The 25,766-nt window shown below is 43.0% G+C and overlaps 1 protein-coding gene across 1 annotated transcript in view; it reads right to left on the reverse strand.

Annotated features, from left to right (window-relative positions):
- The window catches only part of LOC126268133 (1-phosphatidylinositol 4,5-bisphosphate phosphodiesterase gamma-1), a 255,096-nt gene that overhangs the window by 225,877 nt on the left and 3,453 nt on the right, over nucleotides 1-25,766 (reverse strand). Inside the window, exons 2-6 of the mRNA XM_049973664.1 lie at nucleotides 11,566-11,715; nucleotides 4,650-4,788; nucleotides 4,403-4,565; nucleotides 4,107-4,310; nucleotides 3,584-3,699 (exon numbers count right to left, since the gene is read on the reverse strand). Of these exons, the coding sequence (XP_049829621.1) occupies nucleotides 3,584-3,699; nucleotides 4,107-4,310; nucleotides 4,403-4,565; nucleotides 4,650-4,788; nucleotides 11,566-11,715 (772 nt within the window). The remainder of the gene's footprint in view (nucleotides 1-3,583; nucleotides 3,700-4,106; nucleotides 4,311-4,402; nucleotides 4,566-4,649; nucleotides 4,789-11,565; nucleotides 11,716-25,766) is intronic.

Below are 25,766 nucleotides of genomic sequence, written 5' to 3' on the forward strand. Positions count from 1 at the left end.
GGGGGAGACACCTTCAAAACAAACACTGAGAGAACATTCAAAATGCAGAAATGAGCAATAAGAATGACAGCCAAACTAAAATAGAAAGAATCATTCAAAATGCAGAAATGAGCAATAAGAATGATAGCCAAACTAAAATAGAAAGAATCTTGCAGGCTAGCATTTAAAATGTTTAATACTACCAAGCACATACCTACAGATCTCACACTTCCAACTTGCTCCCCCCCTCCCCCCACCCCCCCCACCCCACCCCTTCTTCAGTGAAAGTCAGTTGATTTTGTGCCACTCCGGTAATTTTATGCTCATTGCCAAACTTAGCTATGTAACAGTTTAGTGTGCCATAGCAGCAAGTGGCTATTGTGAATACAGAGATGCTCCATGTGTCATTTTGCTCATAAAGAATGTTAATATTGTTTATAAAAATGAGCGAAGGGGCTATACCTGATCTTTCTAGCAACTCACCATAAATTTTCGTGTCACTTTCGTGATGCAGTAATCCATTACATTTTCATTTCTCTTATAAGCTATAAGATGGCTGCTCTGGGAGGGGGAAGTGGGGCAGCCAATGTGCTATGAAAAGATCAAAAGCTTCTGCTCCCAGTATCCTTCACTCAGTGACCGAGTTAAAGCGAGCAATCTGTTTATGAGCCATAATGCTGGGCAAAATTCAAATATGTTCCCGATAGTTAGGATATCGAGATACAACGCAACCACGACAAGGACAGACAGCTCATTCACAAGCCCAGACACAACACCATGAAATTAAAATCAATGCCACCCTGTGCAGGACCAAAAGTCCTAGAAAATATCCAGTAAACATAAATAAATAGTATGTAGCCACAACCGTTTAAAGGTTGTGCAGGCCCCTGAAATAATTGCTCAAAACAATTTTCAGAGAAAGGATTTAGTGGAATTTTGGACAATGTCTTATGCCTACCACCTTCCCTAAATCTGTATTTTTGCCAACATATCGAGGGTAGACTGAAGTCACCACCATTTATAACTGGATGAGTCAGTTACTATCTGAAAATTCATCACCAGATAAATTACTTTTAACAGTAACTGAATTAATATATTCTTCCTGAACTCCATTAAGTTACTGGTGAACATTTCTACTGAACTTATTTAGGCTACAGTCCTTGGTATGAGCGCTTTGAACTCTAGTTCTTTCCCAACACAGCAACAGCAACAACTATTTACAACTATAATATCATTGTTTATGTCTACCACCGCCTTGTGTTTAACCTACTCGCTTCAAGACTGTACCTCGGTTTGAACTTTTTCGAGATCCTCAAACCTAAAGAAACTGCAACTCCTCATCCTATGACCCAAGTCATGGAATCTGCAGCCAACATGATCACAGAACCATCTGAGCCTCTGATTCAGACTCTACATTTCACTCTGTACCACAGATTCGCACTTGCTCATGTCAACAATGCTATACATGGTGAGCTCCACCTTCGTCTTGCAGGCAAGACCAGCTGTCTTAACCACTTGGGATAGTTGCCAAAAACCCGTAGAATCTTTTCTGGCCGGAAGCAATACACTATTGGCAAGCTGTGATCTTCATGGCATCCGAAAGAACACATTCCACATCTTGGCACACCGATGCCTCACCCCTTTCCCAAATTCCCTCCCAGTACGCACATAGACTAAACACTGAATTTCTTCCACTCCTTGGTAGCCATATCCCAACGGGCTCCATTATAAGCCTAATATTGGAGCTCTCAACAAAAAAAAATAATCCCAACCTCTATGAATTCTTGGGCCCAGCAGCCCAAAGATGGGGTAGGATCTCTCTCAGCCACAGACAGTTCATGAAATGTGCTTATCAGGTTCCTGATGATACCCCTGTCTTTTATGAACACTCTCTGTCAAGGACAACATAGTGGGTTCTGTTGCTTAAGAAAATCTTCGAGCCATCACACATGTGGGAACCTATTCCATATGCTTGTATCTTCATTAACAGTTCTCAGTGGGACACCGTGTCAAATGCTTTTCAGAAATTTAAGAAAACGGAATTTGCCTGTTGCCCTTCAGCCATGGTTCACATCATATCATGTGAGAAAAGGGCAACTGAGTTTCACCAAGTGACGTCGAAGATATAATGTTATTTTGTGTGTAACTTGGCAACAGAATCAGAGATTGATTGAATTATCTTATTGTAACAAGTCACTAAATACCTGACATTCTTTGGACATGGAGCAGCAGATTAATTTATTTGTGATCAGTAGGAAGCAACATTATCATTTCCGCATGTTTTCATGACCGCAATGAAGTCCTACACGGATGGACTAACTTTAAGAGAAATGAACACTACACAATTCAAAATGATTGTTTCAGAAATGATAGGAAAACAATAATGTTCCTCCTGCCTCAATCCTGCGTTAAGTCTATCAGCACGATTGTAATTTCTGGAGATAAACTGATACAAAATGATTAACATTTAAGTAATGAGGAGATGGAAATACTTAAGGATAAATTGTCTAAATAAGCACACTTCATATATAACACACTTTTTTTTTAAATGCAAACATTTTAGGTTACGCTTTACCGTGACTGTTATCGACATTAAATGAAACATTAGTAAGTATGACGTACGTGTGTGTGTGTGTGTGTGTGTGTGTGTGTGTGTGTGTGTGGTGTGGTGTGGTGTGGTGTTACGATTTTTTTTGGACGAACTTGTGGCACTGTCTCCAGTGGTCACAGGTTCCTTTCGCTGTTGTAACACATCACAAGTATACTGTCACATTTGTTTACAAATGTGCCAGTGTACATGTGATGTGTTACAACAGCGAAAGGAACCTGTGACCGCAGGAAACAGTGCCACAAGTTCCTCCAAAAAAATCGTAACACAACACACACACACACACACACACACACACACACACACACACAAATGTCATACTAACTAATGTAAATCCACCCGATGATGGAGGTTTAAACTTTAGAAACGCGTCGTGCAAATAAATAAAATGGTGACTGGTAACAGTAAACTTGTTGTTACACTTTTGAGGCAATACTTGAGATTAATGTCCTCTTGATGGTGCCTGCTCATAATTAATTACATAAAACTATATGTTTTCTGATTGAGAAGACAATTAGCACATTTACAGACTATTTTGCACAAATTATAAAATACAGATTGCAGAACGCAGAAAGTCTGTGTCCACCTTTCATGGAATAGAAACAGTAAAAGATGAAGCGCTCTACTCCTCATTTGTCTTGAGAAAACAGAATTCTTTTTCAATCATTAATCAATATGTGTGCATAGAGACTGACAGCCGCCAGACAGGAGCACAAAGATAAAGAATAATAGATTATGTTGCTGCTAAGCGATGGTTCATTTCTTTTACATTACAATTGTTTGATAACTTCAGGTCATCAGGCATTTACTATTGAGCGTATACTAATGTTTGTGAGGCGAAAATTACCAATATTACAAATTCTGCAGCAAACTGATGTTAAGGACAGTGGTCTCTAATTTTGTGGGTAACGAAGTGCAAGCCTTTCATTATTATTTGCCCTGGTTTAAAATACTAGTTTTGTAGATGTATTTTATTACTGTGTGATGTTTACTTACGTATTGTGTGATGAGGCAATCCAATAGTGTGACAACGGTTTCGTCATGTCTTGGTAGACTTTATCATATCGTTCATCCCAAATTTCATTTTGCTTCGAGAAAAGAAAATCCATAAACTGAAAACAATATCATCACAAATCAGCACTTCATTCACTCATCACAAAGTTTCTCAAACAAAAAATAAAACACATAAATAAATAAAATGAATCATAATCATCTTTGATAACTGCTGACAGTTTCAATGAAGAAAAAGAAAAGCAGTCAATTCATTGTCATGTGTTTACCAATAGCTAACAGTAATGTTAGTAAGGAAGACATCAAAAACTAAAAAAACACACACACATTTACAGTTGGTCTAGAATATATTGTGATTGTTAACTATTTATATATTGTACATTGTACCACAATATATTTTCTCATATGCTACATAATGTATAGCATATGACAAAATATAACGTCTCAATTACTTAGTATATTTTGGTTAAAAGTGAATACGCCAACATCAGTATCTATTGACCCATACCTCAAAGATTGTGAAGTATGGCTCCTGGACATTTCGCTGTGAATCTTGCAAATAATTCCTCATAAAGGAAGAGACTTCTCTTTCATCATCTCCCATTGGGTCTCTCTGCTCTTGACTAAGAAAACTTTGAAATTCTTGCAATGTTACTGTTTTACCATTTTCAGAGTAATCAGAGAATAACTTACTAAAACTTTCACTATACATCTGGAATAAATAATGGAAATATACTTAATCACTTGTTCTGTGTTGAAGCTGTGGCAAACAAATATTGATTTTACAGGCCTAAATTGTCTTACATTGTTATCAAACATAAGCTTTTGGTAAAGAGTAGCAAAATCATCAAATCCTAGTTCCATTCGTTTCCTTGTATCGACTTCCTGAAAGACATCCCGAAGTTTATTTGTTGGAATTTTGCAGTTGACACGAGGAAGGAATGCCTTTAGGTCTTTCAGTGTGACACTAAAATACAAAAAGAAAAAGTTACTTTATTAAGCTTCAATAACCACTGAGAACTTTCAGTCACTGCAGTCTGTAAATACTTACGTTTCTCTGCCACTTTCCATTTTATAGAATTCTTTACGGAGCCATCTCTCAACCTGGAGTGGGTATGGTGATCTTATTGTATCGTTAACCAAGTAGTCAAGGCCTCTTATCCACAAAGTGCACTCCGATTCTGAAAAAGCTACCAAGACATTGAGATGTATTAATGATTAGTGGAACCATTTATTCTGGGTCCCAAACATCATTCAGAGATGTTTGTTGTAAAATGTAAAATTAAGATTGGTTCAAATGGCTCTAAGCACTATGGGACTTAACATCTAATGTCATCAGTCCCCTAGACTTAGAACTACTCAAACCTAACTAACCTAAGGACATCACACACATCCATGTCCGAGGCAGGATTCAAACCTGTGACCATAGCAGCAACGCAATTCCGGACTGAAGAACCTAGAACTGCTTGGCCACCATGGCTGGCTGTGTAAAATTAAGAATTACAAACTAAAAACTGTATTACTGAAGCAATATTAATATGTGGAAAACTTAAAAATAAAAACCATCTACCATCTTTACAATAGCTCATTTACTTTCAATCATTGCAGTCTGTAAATACTTACATTTCTCTATCACTTTTGATTTTATAGAATTCTTAACAGAGCCATCTCTCAACCTGGAGTGGGTATGTACATTTTTAAGCATAGCTTCATCATCAGGGCTTCAGGTGGTTACTGAAGGAATGCTACTGCAATTAGAATTCATGAGAAATAGACATCCGAGGGATGCCCACAACCTCCCAGGAATTTTAGACTGTTGCCCACAGTGTAGACAGAAGCTCCTGTTTGCAGCAGTTGGAGGGTAGGTCCGGTGGTTACTGAAGGAATGCTACTGCAATTAGAATTCATGAGAAATAGACATCCGAGGGATGCCCACAACCTCCCAGGAATTTTAGACTGTTGCCCACAGTGTAGACAGAAGCTCCTGTTTGCAGCAGTTGGAGAGTAGGTCCGGAAGTTCCTGTGTCATGATGACTCCACTGTGGGCAGACACAGTGCAGTGCGACACAAGTTGCTACGGGTGTCAATGCTGGCATGGGAGCTATGTGGAGGTCCGGGCTGTCAGAGGCACGAGAAGGAATGTGCTGAAGTGTCTCCTGTGAGCTGCACAGCATCTCTGCCCACTGATTGACTTCGTCTGCCACTGGGCGCTGACGATCTTGCTTGAGAGGGAGTGGGTGAGTCAGAAAAGGTAGTAAATAAGGGGAATCACAGCACAGGAGGCTAGACCAACGAAAGAGGTGGTGTCCCAAGAGATGGCTTGGGAGCTGCACACTGAGGTGGCAGTAGCCTTTCCCTCACCCATGGTTTGCAATGGCAGGCCACCAGCCTGTCACCTGTCTACAGCACATGAAGATACGCCAACCTTGCTGTCTGTGGACGACTGCTGGAATCCAAAGATCAAAGCGACCAAAGGTGTGAGCCCTGGTGGCACTCCCTGGTTGCAGTGCATCGATAGCAGTGCAAGAAGCAAGTGAGGAATTGGTGTCATGAGGTGCAGCATTATGCATGGCTAGTGCATCTTGAGTAACTCAGCCGGGCCCCTCTTGCCAAAAGGAGTTGACCTGCAAGAACTGTCAAAATGCGTGAGTGCCTCTTCTGCTGGGGTGCCCAGATGTACTCCATCTGCATCTTTAAGGTCCATATGAGGTGTTCTGCCTCTTAATGGACTGCAAGAGAAACAGAGGTGCCCCAACATGGTGGATGCCATTCTGCACACGAAAGTCTTCAGAGATCTGAGAGGTGAACTGCATCCTGTTTTCTGTCACCCCAGTGCAGAGAAGACCTTCAATGGTAAAGATGCAGGTGAGGGTACACTGTCACAGAGGAGCAATTAACAATGTACGGGAATCTGGAGTATGCACCAATGACGAGCAACCAAAATGTGTCCCACAACGGGCCAGCGAAATCCTAGTGGGCACATTCCCAGGGCTGTGTGGGCACCAGCCACAATGAGTAACAATACAGCAGAGCAGTCTGGTGACCTACACACTTCGGACAAGCAGCAATTACATGTTCAGTTACTCCACTGACATCAGGCCAGTAGATTCAGTGGCGAGCACACATTTTTGTCCTTGACCCCACCCAGTGGCTGTGATGCAAGAGCCATAGTGTGTCCCACCTGAGGGAAGTCATAATGACCCCCCACAGCACGGCGATTTCCGTCATCAAGAAGATTACACAATCGACAAAAGTCACTCTGGGATGCAGTACAAAATAATTATGGACCAGAAACAACGTTCATGCTGCAGGTTATTCCAGCCATACCCACTGGATATGTTGCCATACCTGGCAGAGAACAGGATCTGCACTTTTATAGTGTGAGCAGTATTTGACCTCATGATAGGAAAGCTGTCAACTACCTGCTGAGCTTTCTCACTGAGATAAAAACAAAGGATTTCCTCCTGGTTGAAAACAGGGTCAGGACCTACACAAAGATGCGGGAAAATACCCTTGTTGGAGTGTAGCCGTTAGATGGAAATAAATCTCATAATGGTAACGGCTGAGGAACAGGCTCCACCAATGCAGCCTGGGAACCATTTTGTCTGCTAGGTGCACTGTGAGACTAGAGAGGGAGACTGATGGCTTGTGGTCGACGGCAAGGTGAAACTTCAAACCACGTGAAACCACATGAAATTTCTTGATTGAATAAATAATAGCGACAGCATTCTCAATTTGGGAATAATTTCTCTGTGTTGTGTTGAGCACCTCTGAGACAAACACTATGGGATGCTCCAAACTGTTAAGATTGCAATTGGCCAACACAGTCCCCATCCCAAACTGGGGCATTCCAGTGAGCAAGACAAGCTACTTATCTGGTTGTAATGTAGTGAAGAAAGGAGCTAAATGAGGACTGTCCTTCGAAGTTGTGAAAGCTTGGTAACACATACACATCCAATCAAACAGCGTGCCTTTTTCAGTAACTGATTAAGAGGATGCGCAATAGTAGCCGCTTGTGAGATGAATTTATGATAATCAACAATTTTGCCTAGAAAAGCTTGGAGCTCCTTCAGAGTAGTGGGTCAAGGAAGAGCATCAATGTCAGTGATGTGACTGTTCATCGGCTGGATCCCACAATGATAAAGGATGTGCCCAAGGTATTCAACAGTGTGCTGAAGGAAGAGTGACTTATCCAGATTGCACATGAGGCCCATGTCCAGCAGAGTCTGAAATAGAAGCCAAAAATTCTGCAGATGTTTCTCAAAGGAGGGCCATATGAGCACAAAATCATCGAGATAGTTGATACAAGGAGGTGGGGGGGGGGGGGGGAGGAGGGGGGGGTGTTTACAACAAGTATCCATTGAGATGTTTTGGCAAATGGGAGCTGCTGCAGATACGTCCCTGACAGATCACTGTGGTGTGTAGTGAACGAGAGGACTTTCCTTTCCATCCAAAGTTTGAGAGGGTGAATGACTGTGGGGTAATTCTCCGACGCAGAGGCTAAAGCGTAGTGCTCAGCAATCGCATTTGCATCGGTACATAGCACGCCATTGACAGTAATGCCAGGGATGCCTGCTGGGGTTTGATACCCAAAAAGATGTCTGATCTTTGTCCAGACTTGGGAAGGTGATGTACAGCACCCAATGGTCGACACATTCCTCTCCCGACACTCCTGTTTCCGTAGTTTTATAAGCTGGTGTACACGGGCACGGGGCTGCTTAAAGGCTATCAGATGCTCTAGGGAAGGGAGTCACTTATGTTGCTGTAGAGCTCACCGACGATCTGTAATTGCCTCAGCAACTTCCGGCGGCCACCAAGGAACTGACTTTGGCCGGCGGCACCCTAAAGAGCGAGGGATCACATTTTCTGTGGCAGAAACAATTGTGGTAGTCACCTGATCAACCATCAAATCGATGTTACTATGCGGGGGAGAGTCAACGAATGCCGGGGCAGTGACAGAAAGATGTAGAAGTGGTCACTACCACACACGTTGCCATGTGCCCTCCTGTGGATAGATGGGAAAAGTACTGGACTGCAAATTGATAAATCAATGGCCGAGTAACTACCTCAAGCCACACTGAAATCTCCCAAAAGTAGGAAAGGTTTAGGGAATTGATCAATTAGTGCACCTAATACATTCAGGGGTACTGCACCATCTGGAGGAAGTTATATATTGTAGACAGTTATTTCCTGTGCCATCCGTATTCTGACAGCCACAGCTTCAAGAGGGGTTTGAAGGGGAACAGTTTCACTACAGACTGAGTTTAGGACACACAGGCGAACTCCATCTGACACTCGATTACAGTTGCTACAGTTCCTGTAATATCACTTATACCTGCGGAGGGGAAGGGTCCGCATTGCTGGGAACCAGGTTTCCTGGAGGGCAATGCAGAAAGCAGGTGTAAAGCTTAACAGTTGCCATAGCTCAGCCAGACAGTGGAAAAAATCTGCAAAATTCGACTGGGGGATGACATCATTGTGAGAATGGGAAGGCATGGAACATTCAATGAGGCAGTTTACATCTCAGGATCATCTGCTGCCACTGACTTTTTGCCTGAGCAGCCTGTATCCACTGTGTCTGAGGGTCCGGCAAGATCCAGGCCCTCAGTGTAAGCCAGAATCTCCACCCCATCCTCAGACACAGAGCTTGTAGGTAGAGGTGGTGTGGGTGGCACCGCAAGTTCCTTGTTCTTATGGGTCTTCTTTTTCGATTTCTTGTGGTGTTCCTTGGGTTTCACTGGCTGGGAGGACTCCACTGAATCAGTCTCCAAGACTAAGGATGAGCGTGAAGCCCTACGACCAGCTCCTTTTGGGCTCTTCAGCCACTGGCGGGTGTCGTCTTTCCCACTAGCAGAAACCTGGGAAGGGAGTGACCCAAGGGACCCCTTCCTAGTGAGAAGAGTTGAAGAAGCCTTACGCTTCTCTGTCTCAGAAGTGGGGACTGAAATCCCCAATGGTTGGGGTGGCGGGGGGGGGGGGGGGGGTGTTGCTGCCAAAGTAGGTGGTGCAGGAGCAACAGGGATGGAAGTGACACCCCAGCCCCCCAGTCAAGGGGGCAGGTGGTGTCTCCCAGTTCTGAGATGCAACAGGAATTCAAGGAACTGATGGGGGTGACAATTGTTCTCGTAGCACTGGCATATGAGGTGGCCATAGCCACAGAATGTAGGCACTAAAAATTCCTCTTAGCCTCAGTGTAGGTCAGTCGCTCCAGGGTCTTATGTTCTATGATTTTCCTCTCTTTCTGTAAAATTCTGCAGTCTGACGATCAAGGTAAACGACGCTCTCCGCAGTTGACACAGATGGGAGGTGGGGCACATGGATTATTGGGATGCGATGGACGTCCACAATCTCGACAGGTAGGGCTGGAAGTACAGTGGGAAGACATGGCCGAACTTCCAGCACTTAAAGCACCGCATCGTGGGAGGGATATATGGCGTGACATCACAGCAGTAGACCATCACCTTGACATTCTCGGGCAATGTGTACCCCTCAAAGGCCAAGATGAAGGCACTGGTGGCAACCTGATTATCCCTTAGGCCCTGATGGACACGCCGGATGAAATGAACACCTCTCTGCTCTAAATTGGCGCACAGCTAATCATCAAACTGCAAAATAAGGTCCCTGTGGAATATAATACCCTGGACTATATTTAAGCTCTTATGAGGTGTAATGGTAACAGAAACATCCCCCAACTTGCCACAAGCGAGTAATGCCCCTGACTGGGCAGAGGATGCTGATTTTATCAAAACTGACCCAAGGTGCATATTGGACAAGCCCTCCACCTCCCCAAACTTGTCCTCCAAATTCTCCACAAAAAACTGAGTCTTCATGGACATGAAAGATTCCCCATCAACTCTCATACATACAAGGTACTGGGTCAATTAAGCTTCACTGCCATCCTTAAGCCTGGCGTTCCTCCCATGGTGTGGCCAGGGAGGGGAATGACTTTGGGTCATATTTCTTAGCATTAAAGTTAGACTTTGCCCACTTAGATACAGCTGGCAGCAGAACACCAGCAAGAGATGACGTACTACATTTCATGGCATGTCATCCACTCTGATAACCACCCACTCCGACCACGAGCCCTCCCCACAGGCACCACCTTACCACAGCAAAGGCCACCTGGCAGGATGGCCATTGCCGGGAGTCCCGATGCCCCGGAGTGATGGGCGTCTACTCGTTGGCATATGTGGGGAGTTAAATGTGCAGGCATCAGCAGAGCAATCCCTGTGTTGTCAGGGGGCTACAACCAACAGGGTACATGGCAGCCCTACCACAATGGACCGGCTACCATGCTGGATATCAGGTGCAAAGAAGTCCATGAGCATCGTCAGCACAGAAGTGACACTGCATAGTGCATGGTGGAAAACTCACCCAGGAAGGTGTCCTCGCCCAAGAGATGGAGAATGAGTGGCACTGCAATGCGATGACGAGAAAGTTGGCTAAAGATCTCAGTGCACAATAGACACGATGCACCATGTAAGGTGCCCTTCCCCAATTGGCTCACTCTACGGAAAATTTTGAAAAATGGCGGTCAAACCCGACGGGGGACAATCAAATAAAGGCCAAAATGTGTGGGACTCCATTTAGTCGCTTCTTATGACAAGCAGGAATACCTCGGGACTATTCTAATCCTCAGACCTGTAGGTAGACCACAATGTTCGTTTCACATGTGGTACATTAATAGCAAGGGCATTCTGGCCATGGACACATGTGAGACTTTCAAGATCCCAAAGTATCTCATGGTATCCAAAGAAATCTTTCCATTAATCAACCTTCAAATTCAGTCTTTATTTAAGTGTACAGCAGTTGCACTGAAAGTGAAGCATAAAGAGAGCTGAATGAGCTTGTTTTATTAAAGGTTACATTTATCTCTAATAATTTTTTTTCTTCAACCAAAGCCACTACTGCTACCACAAAAAATATGCAAGCACATATAACTAACAAAATAACAGAAAATTTATTACCTGCTATTGATAGTGTTTTCAGTCTGAATTCCAAGCCATAATATATAACAAAACATTTTAAATTCTCCATTCGCTTTGCTTCCTCCGGCCATTTTTCAAAATCCTTTGAGTTTTTTCCTATGCGAACCTCTTTTACTTCCCTCAAGTCCACTGCAACAAAGAAAACGATATTATTACACACACTCTCTCTCCTCCTTGTAAACTCTTTTTAAAAGAAACTAATCATGAGTAAATTACCCAGATGGGATGGAAATTGTTAACAGATGTCAAGTTACATGAACATACAAACAAATGAATACAATTTCAGAAAAATTGAATGATTTATTCAGGAGAAAGAGCTTCTCAAATTTAGCACACCAATATTGTGTTGGTCCATCTCTGACCCTTATGCAAGCAGTTACTCAGCTTGGAACTGATTGACAGACTTGTTGGATGTCCCCCTGAGGGATTTCATGCCACATTATGTCCAACTGGAGTGTTAGATCATCAAAATCCCAAGCTTGTTGTGGGGCCCTGCCCATAAAGCTCAAAACGTTATCAGTTGGGGAGATATCTGGCAATCCTGCTGCCCAAGATAGTGTTTGGCTAGCATGAAGACAAGCAGTAGAAACTCTCCTTCCATACGGGTTGGTATACTCTTGCTGAAATGTAAGTGCAGGATGACTTTCCAGGCAGGGCAACAAAATGGGGATAGAATATTGTAGACATAGCACTGTCCTGTAAGGGTACCATGTAAGATAATCAAATTGGTCCTGCTATGAAAGGAAATGGTGCAACAGACTATCACTTCTGGTTGTCAGGTCATATGACGGGCAAGAGTCCGGTTGGAATCCCACCACTGTTCAGGGCATCTACAAGCACGTTTTCGGTTGTTATTGTGGTTCAATTTGAAGCAGGACTCATCACTGAAGACAATTCTGGGCCAGTCAATGAGATTCCAGCTGAAGATTTGTCTGCACATGCCCTGGATAGCAGTGGAATACCAGCCTGACAGTCACCCGCCACATGGCCTGACAACCTGGTGCTGTGGTCTGGGGTGCCACTTCCTTTTAGGGCAGGACCCTTTTGGTTGTCATCTGAGGCACACTTACGTGATACGTTGACAATATTCTGTGTATCCCTTTCTGGCAAACCATCCCAGGTTTACATTTCAGCAAGAGAATGCCCACCCACATCCAGTGACAGTTTCTACTGCTTGTCTTCATGTTTGCCAATCTCTACCTTGGCCAGCAAGGTCAACGGATCTCTTCCCAATTGTGAACATCTGGAGCATTATGGGGAGGGAACTTACAACCACCTTGGAATTTTGATGTTCTAATGTGCCAACTGGGCATAATTTAGCATAATACATCTACATCTACATCTACATCCGTACTCCGCAAGCCACCTGACAGTGTGTGGCGGAGGGTACCCTGAGTACCTCTATCGGTTCTCCCTTCTATTCCAGTCTCGTATTGTACGTGGAAAGAAGGATTGTCGGTATGCTTCTGTGTGGGCTCTAATCTCTCTTATTTTATCCTCATGGTCTCTTCGCGAGATATACGTAGGAGGGAGCAATATACTGCTTGACTCTTCGGTGAAGGTATGTTCTCGAAACTTCAACAAAAGCCCGTACCGAGCTACTGAGCGTCTCTCCTGCAGAGTCTTCCACTGGAGTTTATCTATCATCTCCGTAACGCTTTCGCAATTACTAAATGATCCTGTAACGAAGCGCGCTGCTCTCCGTTGGATCTTCTCTATCTCTTCTATCAACCCTACCTGGTGCGGATCCCACACTGCTGAGCAGTATTCAAGCATTGGGCGAACAAGCGTACTGTAACCTACTTCCTTTGTTGTCGGATTGCATTTCCTTAGGATTCTTCCAATGAATCTCAGTCTGGCATCTGCTTTACCGACGATCAACTTTATATGATCATTCCATTTTAAATCACTCCTAATGCGTACTCCCAGATAATTTATGGAATTAACTGCTTCCAGTTGCTGACCTGCTATTTTGTAGCTAAATGATAAGGGACCTATCTTTCTATGTATTCGCATCACATTACACTTCGCTACATTGAGATTCAATTGCCATTCCGTGCACCATGCGTCAATTCGCTGCAGATCCTCCTGCATTTCAGTACAATTTTCCATTGTTGCAACCTCTCGATACACCACAGCATCATCTGCAAAAAGCCTCAGTGAACTTCCGATGTCATCCACCAGGTCATTTATGTATATTGTGAATAGCAACGGTCCTATGACACTCCCCTGCGGCACACCTGAAATCACTCTTACTTCGGAAGACTTCTCTCCATTGAGAATGACGTGCTGCGTCCTGTTATCTAGGAACTCCTCAATCCAATCACACAATTGATCTGATAGTCCGTATGCTCTTACTTTGTTCATTAAACGACTATGGGGAACTGTGTCAAACGCCTTGCGGAAGTCAAGAAACACGGCATCTACCTGTGAACCCGTGTCTAAGGCCCTCTGAGTCTCGTGGACGAATAGCGCGAGCTGGGTTTCACACGATCGTCTTTTTCGAAACCCATGCTGATTCCTACAGAGTAGATTTCTAGTCTCCAGAAAAGACATTATACTCGAACATAATACGTGTTCCAAAATTCTACAACTGATCGACGTTAGAGATATAGGTCTATAGTTCTGCACATCTGTTTGACGTCCCTTCTTGAGAACGGGGATGACCTGTGCCCTTTTCCAATCCTTTGGAACGCTTCGCTCTTCTAGAGACCTACGGTACACCGCTGCAAGAAGGGGGGCAAGTTCCTTCGCGTACTCTGTGTAAAATCGAACTGGTATCCCATCAGGACCAGCGGCCTTTCCTCTTTTGAGCGATTTTAATTGTTTCTCTATCCCTCTGTCGTCTACTTCGATATCTACCATTTTGTCAACTGTGCGACAATCTAGAGAAGGAAGCACAGTGCAGTCTTCCTCTGTGAAACAGCTTTGGAAGAAGACATTTAGTAATTCGGCCTTTAGTCTGTCATCCTCTGTTTCAGTACCATTTTGGTCACAGAGTGTCTGGACATTTTGTTTTGATCCACCTACCGCTTTGACATAGGACCAAAATTTCTTAGGATTTTCTGCCAAGTCAGTACATAGAACGTTACTTTCGAATTCATTGAAAGCCTCTCGCATAGCCCTCCTCACACTACATTTCGCTTCGCGTAATTTTTGTTTGTCTGCAAGGCTTTGGCTATGTTTATGTTTGCTGTGAAGTTCCCTTTGCTTCCGCAGCAGTTTTCTAACTCGGTTGTTGTACCACGGTGGCTCTTTTCCATCTCTTACGATCTTGCTTGGCACATACTCATCTAACGCATATTGTACCATGGTTTTGAACTTTGTCCACTGATCCTCAACACTATCTGCACTTGAGACAAAACTTTTGTGTTGAGCCGTCAGGTACTCTGTAATCTGCTTTTTGTCACTTTTGCTAAACAGAAAAATCTTCCTACCTTTTTTAATATTTCTATTTACGGCTAAAATCATCGACGCAGTAACTGCTTTATGATCGCTGATTCCCTGTTCTGCATTAACTGATTCAATTAGTTCGGGTCTGTTTGTCACCAGAAGATCTAATATATTATCGCCACGAGTCGGTTTTCTGTTTAACTGCTCAAGGTAGTTTTCAGATAAAGCACTTAAAAATATTTCACTGGATTCTTTGTCCCTGCCACCCGTTATGAACGTTTGAGTCTCCCAGTCTATATCCGGCAAATTAAAATCTCCACCCAGAACTATAACATGGTGGGGAAATCTACTCGAAATATTTTCCAAATTATTCTTCAGGTGCTGAGCCACAACAGCTGCTGAGCCCGGGGGCCTATAGAGACATCCAATTACCATGTCTGAGCCTGCTTTAACCGTGACCTTCACCCAAATCATTTCACAATTCGAATCTCCGTCAATTTCCTTCGATACTATTGCACTTCTTATCGCTATAAACACGCCTCCCCCTTCACTGTCCAGCCTATCTCTGCGGTATACATTCCAATCAGAGTTTAGGATTTCATTACTGTTTACGTCTGGTTTCAGCCAACTTTCTGTTCCTAGTACTATATGGGCGTTGTGACCGTTTATTAATGAGAGCAGTTCTGGGACCTTTCTATAGACGCTTCTGCAGTTTACTATTAGCACATTAATATTGTTATTCCTTGTTGCATTTTGCCTACTCCTGCCTTGCCACGTCTCAGGAGGCGTCTTGTCGGGCCTAGGGAGGGAATTCTCTAACCTAAAAAAACCCCTCAGAAGGACAACCAAAAACTGTATCAATCAATGCCAAGCCAAATAACTGCTTGTACAAGGGGCAGAAATGGACCAACACATTATTGACTTGCTCAATTTGTCAAGTTCTTTCTCAATCATCCAATTTTTCTAAAATTGTAATCATTTGTTTGACTGTACATGTACATCATTTACACCAATTTTTGTCCCATTCGGTTAATCCATTCATGGTGATTTTTCTTTTATTTTTCTTTCTTTTAACTTCAAGTGTAATAAGAAACTGATGTCTATGACAGGGACATGCAGCAGTTAAGCAAGAATTGTGTGTTATCAGTTCATTATTTTAAATAAGTTGTTACTTTTTTGTTACTTTAATCTTGTGCACTTTTCCGTTCCTCTCAATTGGGTCATCTGACTTTTGATGCTTCAGTTAAAGCTGACATGTATAAAACTACAATTAAGTTCCCCTGAATACAACAGTGATAAATGATTGAAGCAATGAGCAGTGCACTGCCAGGAGACATTTGTGCATAAATGTGACATGAAGAGAACACAACACAATTTTAAATCATAAATAACCTTTGCCTAGCAACACAATAGCATTTTTATGGAATATGTGGTTCAGTGAATGCCTGGTTGTTATTTAAATAACGCGATGCAGAGGGGTGTCAGTTATTTAGTTAGTCAGTCAGATGTTTATTTGCATATTGTAGGGATCACAAATTCAATCTCTCGCTTTGATACAGAACTAGCCAGTTTTACAAATACAGTGTGTTCGGAAATTCCCATTACAAACTTCGAGGACTGGTAGAGAGGAGTGAGTAAGTAATATTTTGAACAGGAACCTGTCTGGAAACATAGCATTTCCGTGCTACAGCCATTTGAAAACATGTTTGCTAGGTAGGAATGCAATAGGATAGGCACTGTGGAGAGTGGTAACAGCGGATCGGCTGAAGTTGTTTGATATCTGTCCTACCCCTCTGACCTGGTTTGAGCCTCATTCACATGTCTGTGAGTGCTATAGCAACATGGTTGAGTACACATTCGCAAAATACACCAACATGATCCTTCTGAACAGCGGAGCTCCCAGTAATAGAAGAACTGCTCGCTACCTTTTTTTTTTTTTTTTTTTCCCACCACAATATGCAACAGCTTCAAGAAAGGCTACTTTCACTATCAGCAGATGTGATTGTGGTGCCCCACGGAGGCACTGCATACTTTAACTGGAAGAGGTCATACTGTATCATGTTGAAGAGAACCTATCAATGAGTACAAAAGCAATTTCTTTGGCTATTAATGAGTGGAATTTAAAACAAGCGATGTACTGGGTCACACCTAATCAATTACTTGTAAAAGTGGCTACATCACCAATATGTTTTCAAATGGCTGTAGCACGGAAATGGTATGTTTCCGGACATCAGTTTCAAACTACACTCTCACTCTCTCTCTCTCTCTCTCTCTCTCTCTCTCTCTCTCTCTCTCTCTCTCTCTCTCTCTCTCACACCTTTAAATAAATAAATCTCACACTACTTCACTTCCATAAATTCTTCTACAGATTAGGAGTTGTCGAGTAGATATGATTTCAGTTTGTGTCTGAAGTTAATTTTACTATCCATTCAATTCTGCACATCATTGGGTAAATTGCCAAAGATCTTTATGGCTGATTACCTCACTTCTTCTTGTGCAGACTAAGGATGGTTGATGGGTAGAGTAAAGCATTTCTATTTCTAGTATTATATTTATGAATGCCACTGTAGTTTTAAAACAATGACTAACTGATAACCACAAATTTCATATGGCAGTAAACACACTGTGAGACTTTTGTCAGTATGCCAGTATTTGACATGAGGTGAAACTAAAATGGACAGTTCACGTGCTTCAATAGTGTGACACTTACAGCCCTTGCATTGCATTAACGACTAGTCTTACTTGACTGAGGAGAAAAAATTAGATTTAAGAGGGACTCTGAAGCACAGTGCAACATTGCATCTTTCACATTACCAAATCACTGACTGAGATGACAGAGTAATAAGTTATAGACCTGCAGATTTGTAATCTGACACTTACCCCTACAGACATCAATTCTTTCATGTGGTACTTGAAACCATTCATATACTACAGAAAAAATTAAGGTCATATGCGCCTCTGTAGAACACAAAGACAAAAAGGAGTTAAAAGCGACAACACTTTAAGCCCGACCAATAGAAGGAAAGACAGCTATGTGGTAAAAAAAAAAAAAAAAAAAAAAAAAAAAAAAAAAAAAAAAAAAACTTTCTGTTACAAAATGGTGAACTGTCAAAGCGCTTGATGACAATGAGTAAAACGTAGTTGGGGGTCACCATTAACAAATGGTGATGGCTAAAAAGACAGTGCCCAATATGCAACCTAGCATAAATGATCTTCTTGCGGTGAGAGGGCCGACTGCTTACAGACAGCGACACAGAATCATCGAAGGGAATGGGAGAACTAGCAGGCTCAAATACAAAGACTTCACCCTCGGCGGCGGCGGCGGCAGCAGCAGCAGCCTAATTTCCTGTCAGATAGACATGACCAGGGACTCACATAAACATCACAGTGGCCCCATCAAGAGCAAGCAAGTGAAAGCTTCCCTGGGCCCATTGCACTAAGTGATGAATGGTAAACAGAGGCTCTGAAGGGCACTGAGTGAGCAGAGCAGATGACACAATGGAAAAGCCTGTGTTTCTGGATGTACTGCATGACATGATACAGGCTGAAGAGCTCCACTGTAAATAATGATTCTAGTGTTCCGGATTCCGATATTGTAAAACGTCGGTGCCAATGACGAAAACACACTCGACTTCACGGTCAGTCTGAGAGCCTTCAGTGTACACAAAGGTACTATCACAAAGTTCCTTGCGAAGATCGAGAAACTTACTATGATAGAGCTTGTCTGGAGTAGAATCCTTAGGAGGCGAATCAAGTCCAAGGTGAACATGGGCTGCTGCACAAAGCCAAGGTGGTGAAGGGTTCACACCCACTGGGAAAGATGCAGGTAGCAAGAAGTTAAGCTGCTGGAGCAATAGCCAAAAGCAAACTCCAGGAGGTAACAGATAAGAGGGATGCGCCCCATACTTGTGGTTAAAGGAGTCATTGAAGGAGGGGACACACAATGGGTGGCCAGGCAGGGCAGACAAACAGCATGCATATCTACTGAGGAGAAAATCACATCGGCACGACAGTGGTAGTTCGGCAGCTTCTACAAAGATTCTCAGCGAGTAAAAGGTGCCAGTGGCCAAATGGATGGTGGATTATATTGTGACAGAGTAAGATGGACAGATGTGCAGATGCATAAATTAAACACTCGTCGTCTAGTTTCAAACTGACAAGGGACCGGTAAAAACGGAGGAGGGTAGTCCGATCTGCTCCCCAGGAAGTACTGCCGAGGATATGTAGGACACTGAGGGACCGAGTACAGTGGGTGGCCAGGTAAGACACAAGGGAGTGCCAAGAAAGTTTCCTACTGAGCATGAGCCCCAGGAATTCCATAGTTCAAATGAATGGAAGAGCAACGGACCCCAGATGTAAAGATGGTGGAAGAAAGCAATTGTGCCACCACAAATTCATACAAATTGTATTGTCAGTGGAAAAGTGAAAGATATTGTCGATGCTCCACGAGTAAAGATGATTGAGTCAATGCTGAAGATGTCACTGAAGGAGATAACTCTGTGGAGAACTGCACTGGATGGCAAAATCGTCAATGAAAATGGAGCCAGAGATGCCTGGTGGGAGACAGGCCATAATAGGGTCAGTGGCGATATCAAAGAGGATGATGCTTAGGATGGAACCCTGCGCATAACCTTTTCCTGGATAAGGTGACTGACAAGGCAGAACCCATACACACCTTGAAAACTCTGTCTTTTAAAAATTTATGAAGGAAATGGGGCAGGCGGCCTCAGAAACCCCACGTGTACAGAGTATGGATGGTACCTATCCTCCTGCAAGTGTCATAGGCTTTCTCAAAATCAAAAAAACATGGCCAGACCCAGGTATTTCTGCAGAAAACCATTCATGACAGGGGTTGACAAAGTGACGAGATGGTCAAGTGCAGAACGACGCACTCAAAATCCACATTGTGCAGCAGTTAGTAAATTGCGAGACTCTAGCCACCATATCAGTGAGGCATGAATGATACATTCCACCATTATGCAAACACAGCTGGTCCAATAGGAAGAGGATATTGGGGTTTAACGTCCCGTCGACGGCGAGGTCATTAGAGACCGAGCACAAGCTCGGATTAGGGAAGGATGCGGAAGGAAGTCGGCCGTGCCCTTTCAAAGGAACCATCCTGGCCTTTGCCTGGAGTGATCTAGAGAAAACACGGAAAACCTAAATCAGGATGGCCGGGCGCGAGATTGAACCGTCGTCCTCCCGAATGCGAGTCCAGTGTGCTAACCACTGCGCCACCTCGCTCAGTGCTGGTCCAAGAAATGGGGCAGTAGCTAGAAGGAAGACGTTTGTCCTTACCAGGCTTTTAGGTATGGGTATGACAGGGGCTTCACACCAGCGACTGGGAAACCTGCCATCTTGCCCATAAGAGAAAGGTTCTGCAACATCTGAATGTGAACATTGTCTGGCCCTGCGGTGGAGGATCGGAATGATGTGAGAGCATGATTTAACCTCCTCATAATTTAAGTGGTATTGTAGCACTCATGATTCTGAGGAGAGAAGGGTATCGCCCAAACCCCCTCAGCTCACTTCCGATGGATGAAGGCAGGATGACGATGGGTGGAGTTCGAAATAGCGGTCCAAGGTGTTGGAGAGGAGCCGCCCAATAAGCCAGAGTAGGTTTGCCCTGGTGACATCGAATGACAGAGGGACATAAACGGAACAAAGAGAAAAGATGAATTGAGGAAGGAAAAGTTGAACTGCAACAACTAGAAGACGGGTAGTCAGGAAAATAGTATGATTATTAATGTCTTCCCAGATCAGCAGCATGACTTCCCCACAAGAGGGAATACAGTCCTTCAATTCCAAGAGCAACTGTAATTCCTCCTTGTTGTATCTAAGGCCACAAATTGGAGGAGAGTCATGACGAGGAAAGGGAAGGATGCAAAAAAATGAATGCGTATCACCTCTACGGCTGCCGAGTGCCAGCCTTCAAAGACACTGTTACAGGATGCATACGCCATAGGATCTTGTTCCATGAGATCTACAGAGGCATTAACATTCTCCCTCGGTTGGTCTGTGGAGTCCAGGCAGAAAAACAGTGACAGTGCGCACCAGTGACACGGAGGTCGGTGATACCAATGAAGAGGAGACTGTTTGCCTTTGTTTGATTTCTTGAAGCCTTTGTGATTGGTCAATGATGGTTCGGGCTGGAGGGATGTAAAAAGTCTTTGTGGGGGTATTTCTTTCATTCTTTCCAGCCTGCAGGTGATTTCAATGTGGGAGCAAAAATTTAGTAGCTTGTTGCACAGCTGGAGGAGAAGGACACAGGAATGCTGCCATTATACTGGCCATTTTGCAACTGCTGTACTGAATTTAGGTCGCAAGTCCGCATGGCCATGTCCTTCGTGGACTGAGATGTAGAAAAAACAGTACTGTAAGTGCCATATGGTAAAATGCAGGACTTTCGACTAGCCAATAACTTCTGAGCGATAGGGTAAGTCACTTTTACCTTCACCAGGATCTCCCGCATGGTCCACTCATCGAGATACATGTGACATACTTGGGAGGAGGCAGCATGGTCATAATTGCAATTGATGCAATGGGGAGAAGAAGGCAGGCAATAGCCCTCAAGAGCATCCCTACCACAAGTTACACATCTGGTCCAGAGTCAACATGACATGAGTGTGGTTGTAACAATGATACTGGTAGCAGTGCATCAGATTCAGAATGTGATAACTTCATAGCCTGCTTTGATATCTGATGGAAGCACTGCTCTATCAAACGTGAGAAAAAGGATGCATCTATCTTTGTCATCACCCAATGGACTCCTGATCAGAGAGATAAGTTTGGATTTCTGCCTCGGTGAGACCATCGAGCAGCCTAGTGTAAATAACACCAACGAAGAATTCAGCATTCGATGGGCCTCGACATGAACAGGATTGCAATGGAGGAGTGAAGTGCTGCACTTGAGAATCATACGTAGTCTCCAAAAGCAAAGCGCCATTGTGTAAGTGAGAGCAGGATTCCACAGGTCCAGCAATTACATCAACATCTTTCTGAATAATAAACGGATACCATCACAAAGGACTGACCACCTTCAGTACGCAAAACCACAAGGAATTGAGGTGCAGAAAGAACAAACATACAGTGGAGACACTGCTCTGATGTCAGAGTACAGAAAATGCAGAACACATTCCCAAAAACATCCCAGACATGTTCCCCAAGAGAGGGGAAAAAGAATAGCAAGATGATAGACATGCAGCATGCAAAGGAAAGGATGCTGCAGAGGCTGGGGCCCCTTGGTAGCCAAGCACAAACTCGTCTAAGAGTGGTGAGTCCCCTGGGGAGGGAAGAGGGGGGAGAATTATGACATATATTGCCTAGGTGCTTATTTTCCTTTTTCTAATCGTTATAAGTGGTTTATTTTACACCAGGAGAAAGAACAAAAGGGATTATTGCAGCTCTTTTTGTAGGACGTGCAATTCAACCACTGTAGTGTCACATTTTAGCTTGCTGGTTATGTGACCCCAAAAGTCCAAACCAGATATATTTTATTTAGTGTTCTTATTCCGTGTACATTTCTCTTCCTGATATGGCTGAAGGTACAATAAGATGTCTTTGGAGTGACCACTATTGACTTTACTTTGTTCCATTTTCCTTCCCTCCTTTGCAAGCTTTCGGAAAATAGCATATGCAACATTTGCTGCATCTTTGCGCGAGTAGGATTTTGAGCTTTATTCTGCTGCCTTCCTCTGTGTTACTACACTAACCTTTTTAACAGTTTTCTTGGGGGTGGTTGTGAGTTTTGTAGTAAATGAGGCAGGTTTTAATGTTTTATAAACTGTCATTTTCCAAGAAAAGGAAATTCGCCTACTTGTCTTCAGCTTTTAATTTGTATTTGAGAGGGAAACACTGGAAAGTCTGCTCCAAACAGAAAGATTACGTGAGAAATTAATAAGCAGACCAGACAAAAAAAAAATCACTCACCCTAGCAGACACCATGTGAATGCCACATAAGATCAGCTCTGTCCACAATAATGGCCTCAATTTGGAAAAGAAGATTATCAAAAGGTTTCTTTACATATGCCATACTTAACTAATGACACTTTATGCAAGGCTACCGAATTTGTCTGATGTTATCAGATATTTTCTGTGCGATAAGAACAGGGTGATTCAGTGGGTCAGTAAAGATACAACAGGGTGCCCGATTGTTCAGCAAACCTGTTAAGTATGCACTTGATACTCCACCTGATCAAACTTTAGCAATAGGCTTAGATATGGCACTGAGTCAAATTATTTTCAGAAATCAAGAAATACTGCATCTACCTGCCTGCCTTGATCCACACTTTCAGTATGTCATGAGAAAAGAGTGAGTTTGGTTTCACGAGAATGATGTTTTAGAACTTGCACTCATTGGTACGCAGGAGGTCATTCCGTTCAAGATACCTCATTTGTTCAAGCCTAGAATGTGTGTTAAGATTCTACTACAAGTCAAAGTCAAGGATATTGGGCAGTAGTTTTGTGGGTCACTTCTACTACCCTTCTTGTAGAAGGGCGTGATCTGTGTTTTCTTCCATCTGCTGGGCATGGTTTTCCGTTCGAGGGGTCTACGATAGATTATAATTAGAAAAGGGGCTAACTCTCCCACAAATTCAGTACAGAATCTTATAAGGATTCCCTCGGACCCTGGAGCTTCGATCAGTTTTAATGTTTTCAGCTGTTTCTTAACACCACTGCTATAAGGTACTAGACTCCAAATGTCCAATGAACAAAGTTGCGTTAGCAATATTCATATAGGATGTGGCTGAGAAAGACCTGCATTCACTGACAGCAGCAATTCCTGTCAAGTTTGGAACCTATTGTCGTTGTCAAGACATGACACCAATCTCTAGTGCTCATTAGGATTAGTCCTTATGTCAGGTTACACAGGTGTGAGTGGTATGTCATTCCCTGCATTATCTGCCAAAGTAAACTGAAGACTTGGCCAGCACCTTTACACTCCGAAGAAAGCGAAGAAAGGAGATGAGTAAGTAAGTAATAGCATACACCCTGGTACTCTTGAAAGTTGAGCACTATATACTACACATTTATATGCCAATGCCCTGCATAGCACTACAATAGACTGGCACTTTTGAATGACAAGACTCGTCATATACTATAATTACCACAATTTACTGGCAGTATAATATGTATGTATTCATATTTTGTGTAAATAAACTGTTGAGCACTTTAATTATTATCCTTCATTTCCTCATTTTTAGAAACCACTCACATCTGCTGGAGCTTTCGGGTTTGGCTTGGCAGCCAGTTGTAATGGACCTCGTGTTAGTCACTACCACCAGATGCAAAGTTATTTGGTTTTTGAGTGCAAAAGGCTAACCAACCGACATTCACTGACACTTGATGAAGTATGGAGAGTCATGTATGAATGTCAAAAATGACCACAACTGATGTAGAGTGTCTGCAGGGGATCATACTGAAATTCATGACAAGGAAGGAAAAGAGAGATCACCAATTATCAAAGAGACAATAGCAAAGGTTGAACAAATCGTGCTTCAAGATTGGCAGGTCTGTCTCGATGAGCTCTGCAATATTGTTCCTGAGGTTTCTAGAAGCACCATTCACCAGCCTCTGACTAAAGTGTTGAAATTTTGGAAGCTGTGTGCAAGATGAGTCCCAAGAACTCTGACAGAAGATCACAAATGGCAGTGTGTTGAATCTTCACACCAATTTCTTCAACGGTACGCAGACAACAAGGACAATCTTTTGGATTCAATAGTCAGAGTGATGAAGCCTCGACTTTCCACTTCACACCCAAGACCAAACAACAGTCATGGGAGTGGCATCCTGGTTCTCCTAAGTCACAAAAATTCAAAACTAAGCAGTCTGCCAGTAAAGTCAATGCAACTGTGTTTTGGGATCGAAGAGGCATACAGTTGGTTGACTTCGCGGTTCTTGGGGACAGTAAAAAGTGCCAACAGGTATGGCCAGACAGGTTATTCAGAACCAAAGAAGAGGAACGTTGAGCAAGAGCATCAACCGCCCCCACGACAATGTTTGCCCCCAAATTGCCCATCAAACTGTGGATCTTCTGCAACAGTTTGGATGGGATATCATCACACATCCACCCCGTAATCCAGACTTAGTGACCAATGACTACCACTTTTCTCCCAAGCTGAAAGAAAATTTGGCTGGAAGGTGATTTACTGACGATGAAGAGAAAGATGACGTCTGACGTTTCTTCAATAGCATGGTGGCAGGCTGGTACGACATAGGCATGCAAAAGATGTTACAGCATTTACAAAAATGTATCAACTGAAATGGCAATTATGTGGAAATATAGAAAAATGTTCAATCTTGAAAACTATATACAATTTATTTTAAATAAATGTTTATACTTTTTAAAGAACTGGAGACCTTACTTTTGGAATCACCCTCATAATTAACATTCTCTTTTTGACCCAATTTATCTTGTTCATACATGATAACTCATTCATTCTGGCACCTTTTAGAAACAAATTCTACATACAGAACAATTTTTTCTGAGAATTCTGTGTGACATAAGTTGTACATTCTCACAATGTTAGTACTTCCTTGTATGATTGATTATACAGCCAAAGTTGCTGACTAATAACATATTTATCCATAATGTCAATGAGATTTTTATTGTATGCTCTTTGCTACTTTCCTTTTGGGCTAAACACTTCAGTTTCACTTATCTTCGCATTGTGTCCCTCTGGCTTAATTTGCACAGCATCAGCTCACTTGGCTTTAACACTTTATTTGCACAGTGCACCACCTTTTCCACCACCTTGTCATCTATTTCTCCTCCTCATCCACAACAA

The sequence above is a fragment of the Schistocerca gregaria genome, chromosome 4 (assembly GCF_023897955.1).
Source record: "Schistocerca gregaria isolate iqSchGreg1 chromosome 4, iqSchGreg1.2, whole genome shotgun sequence".
Classification (NCBI taxonomy): domain Eukaryota; kingdom Metazoa; phylum Arthropoda; class Insecta; order Orthoptera; family Acrididae; genus Schistocerca; species Schistocerca gregaria.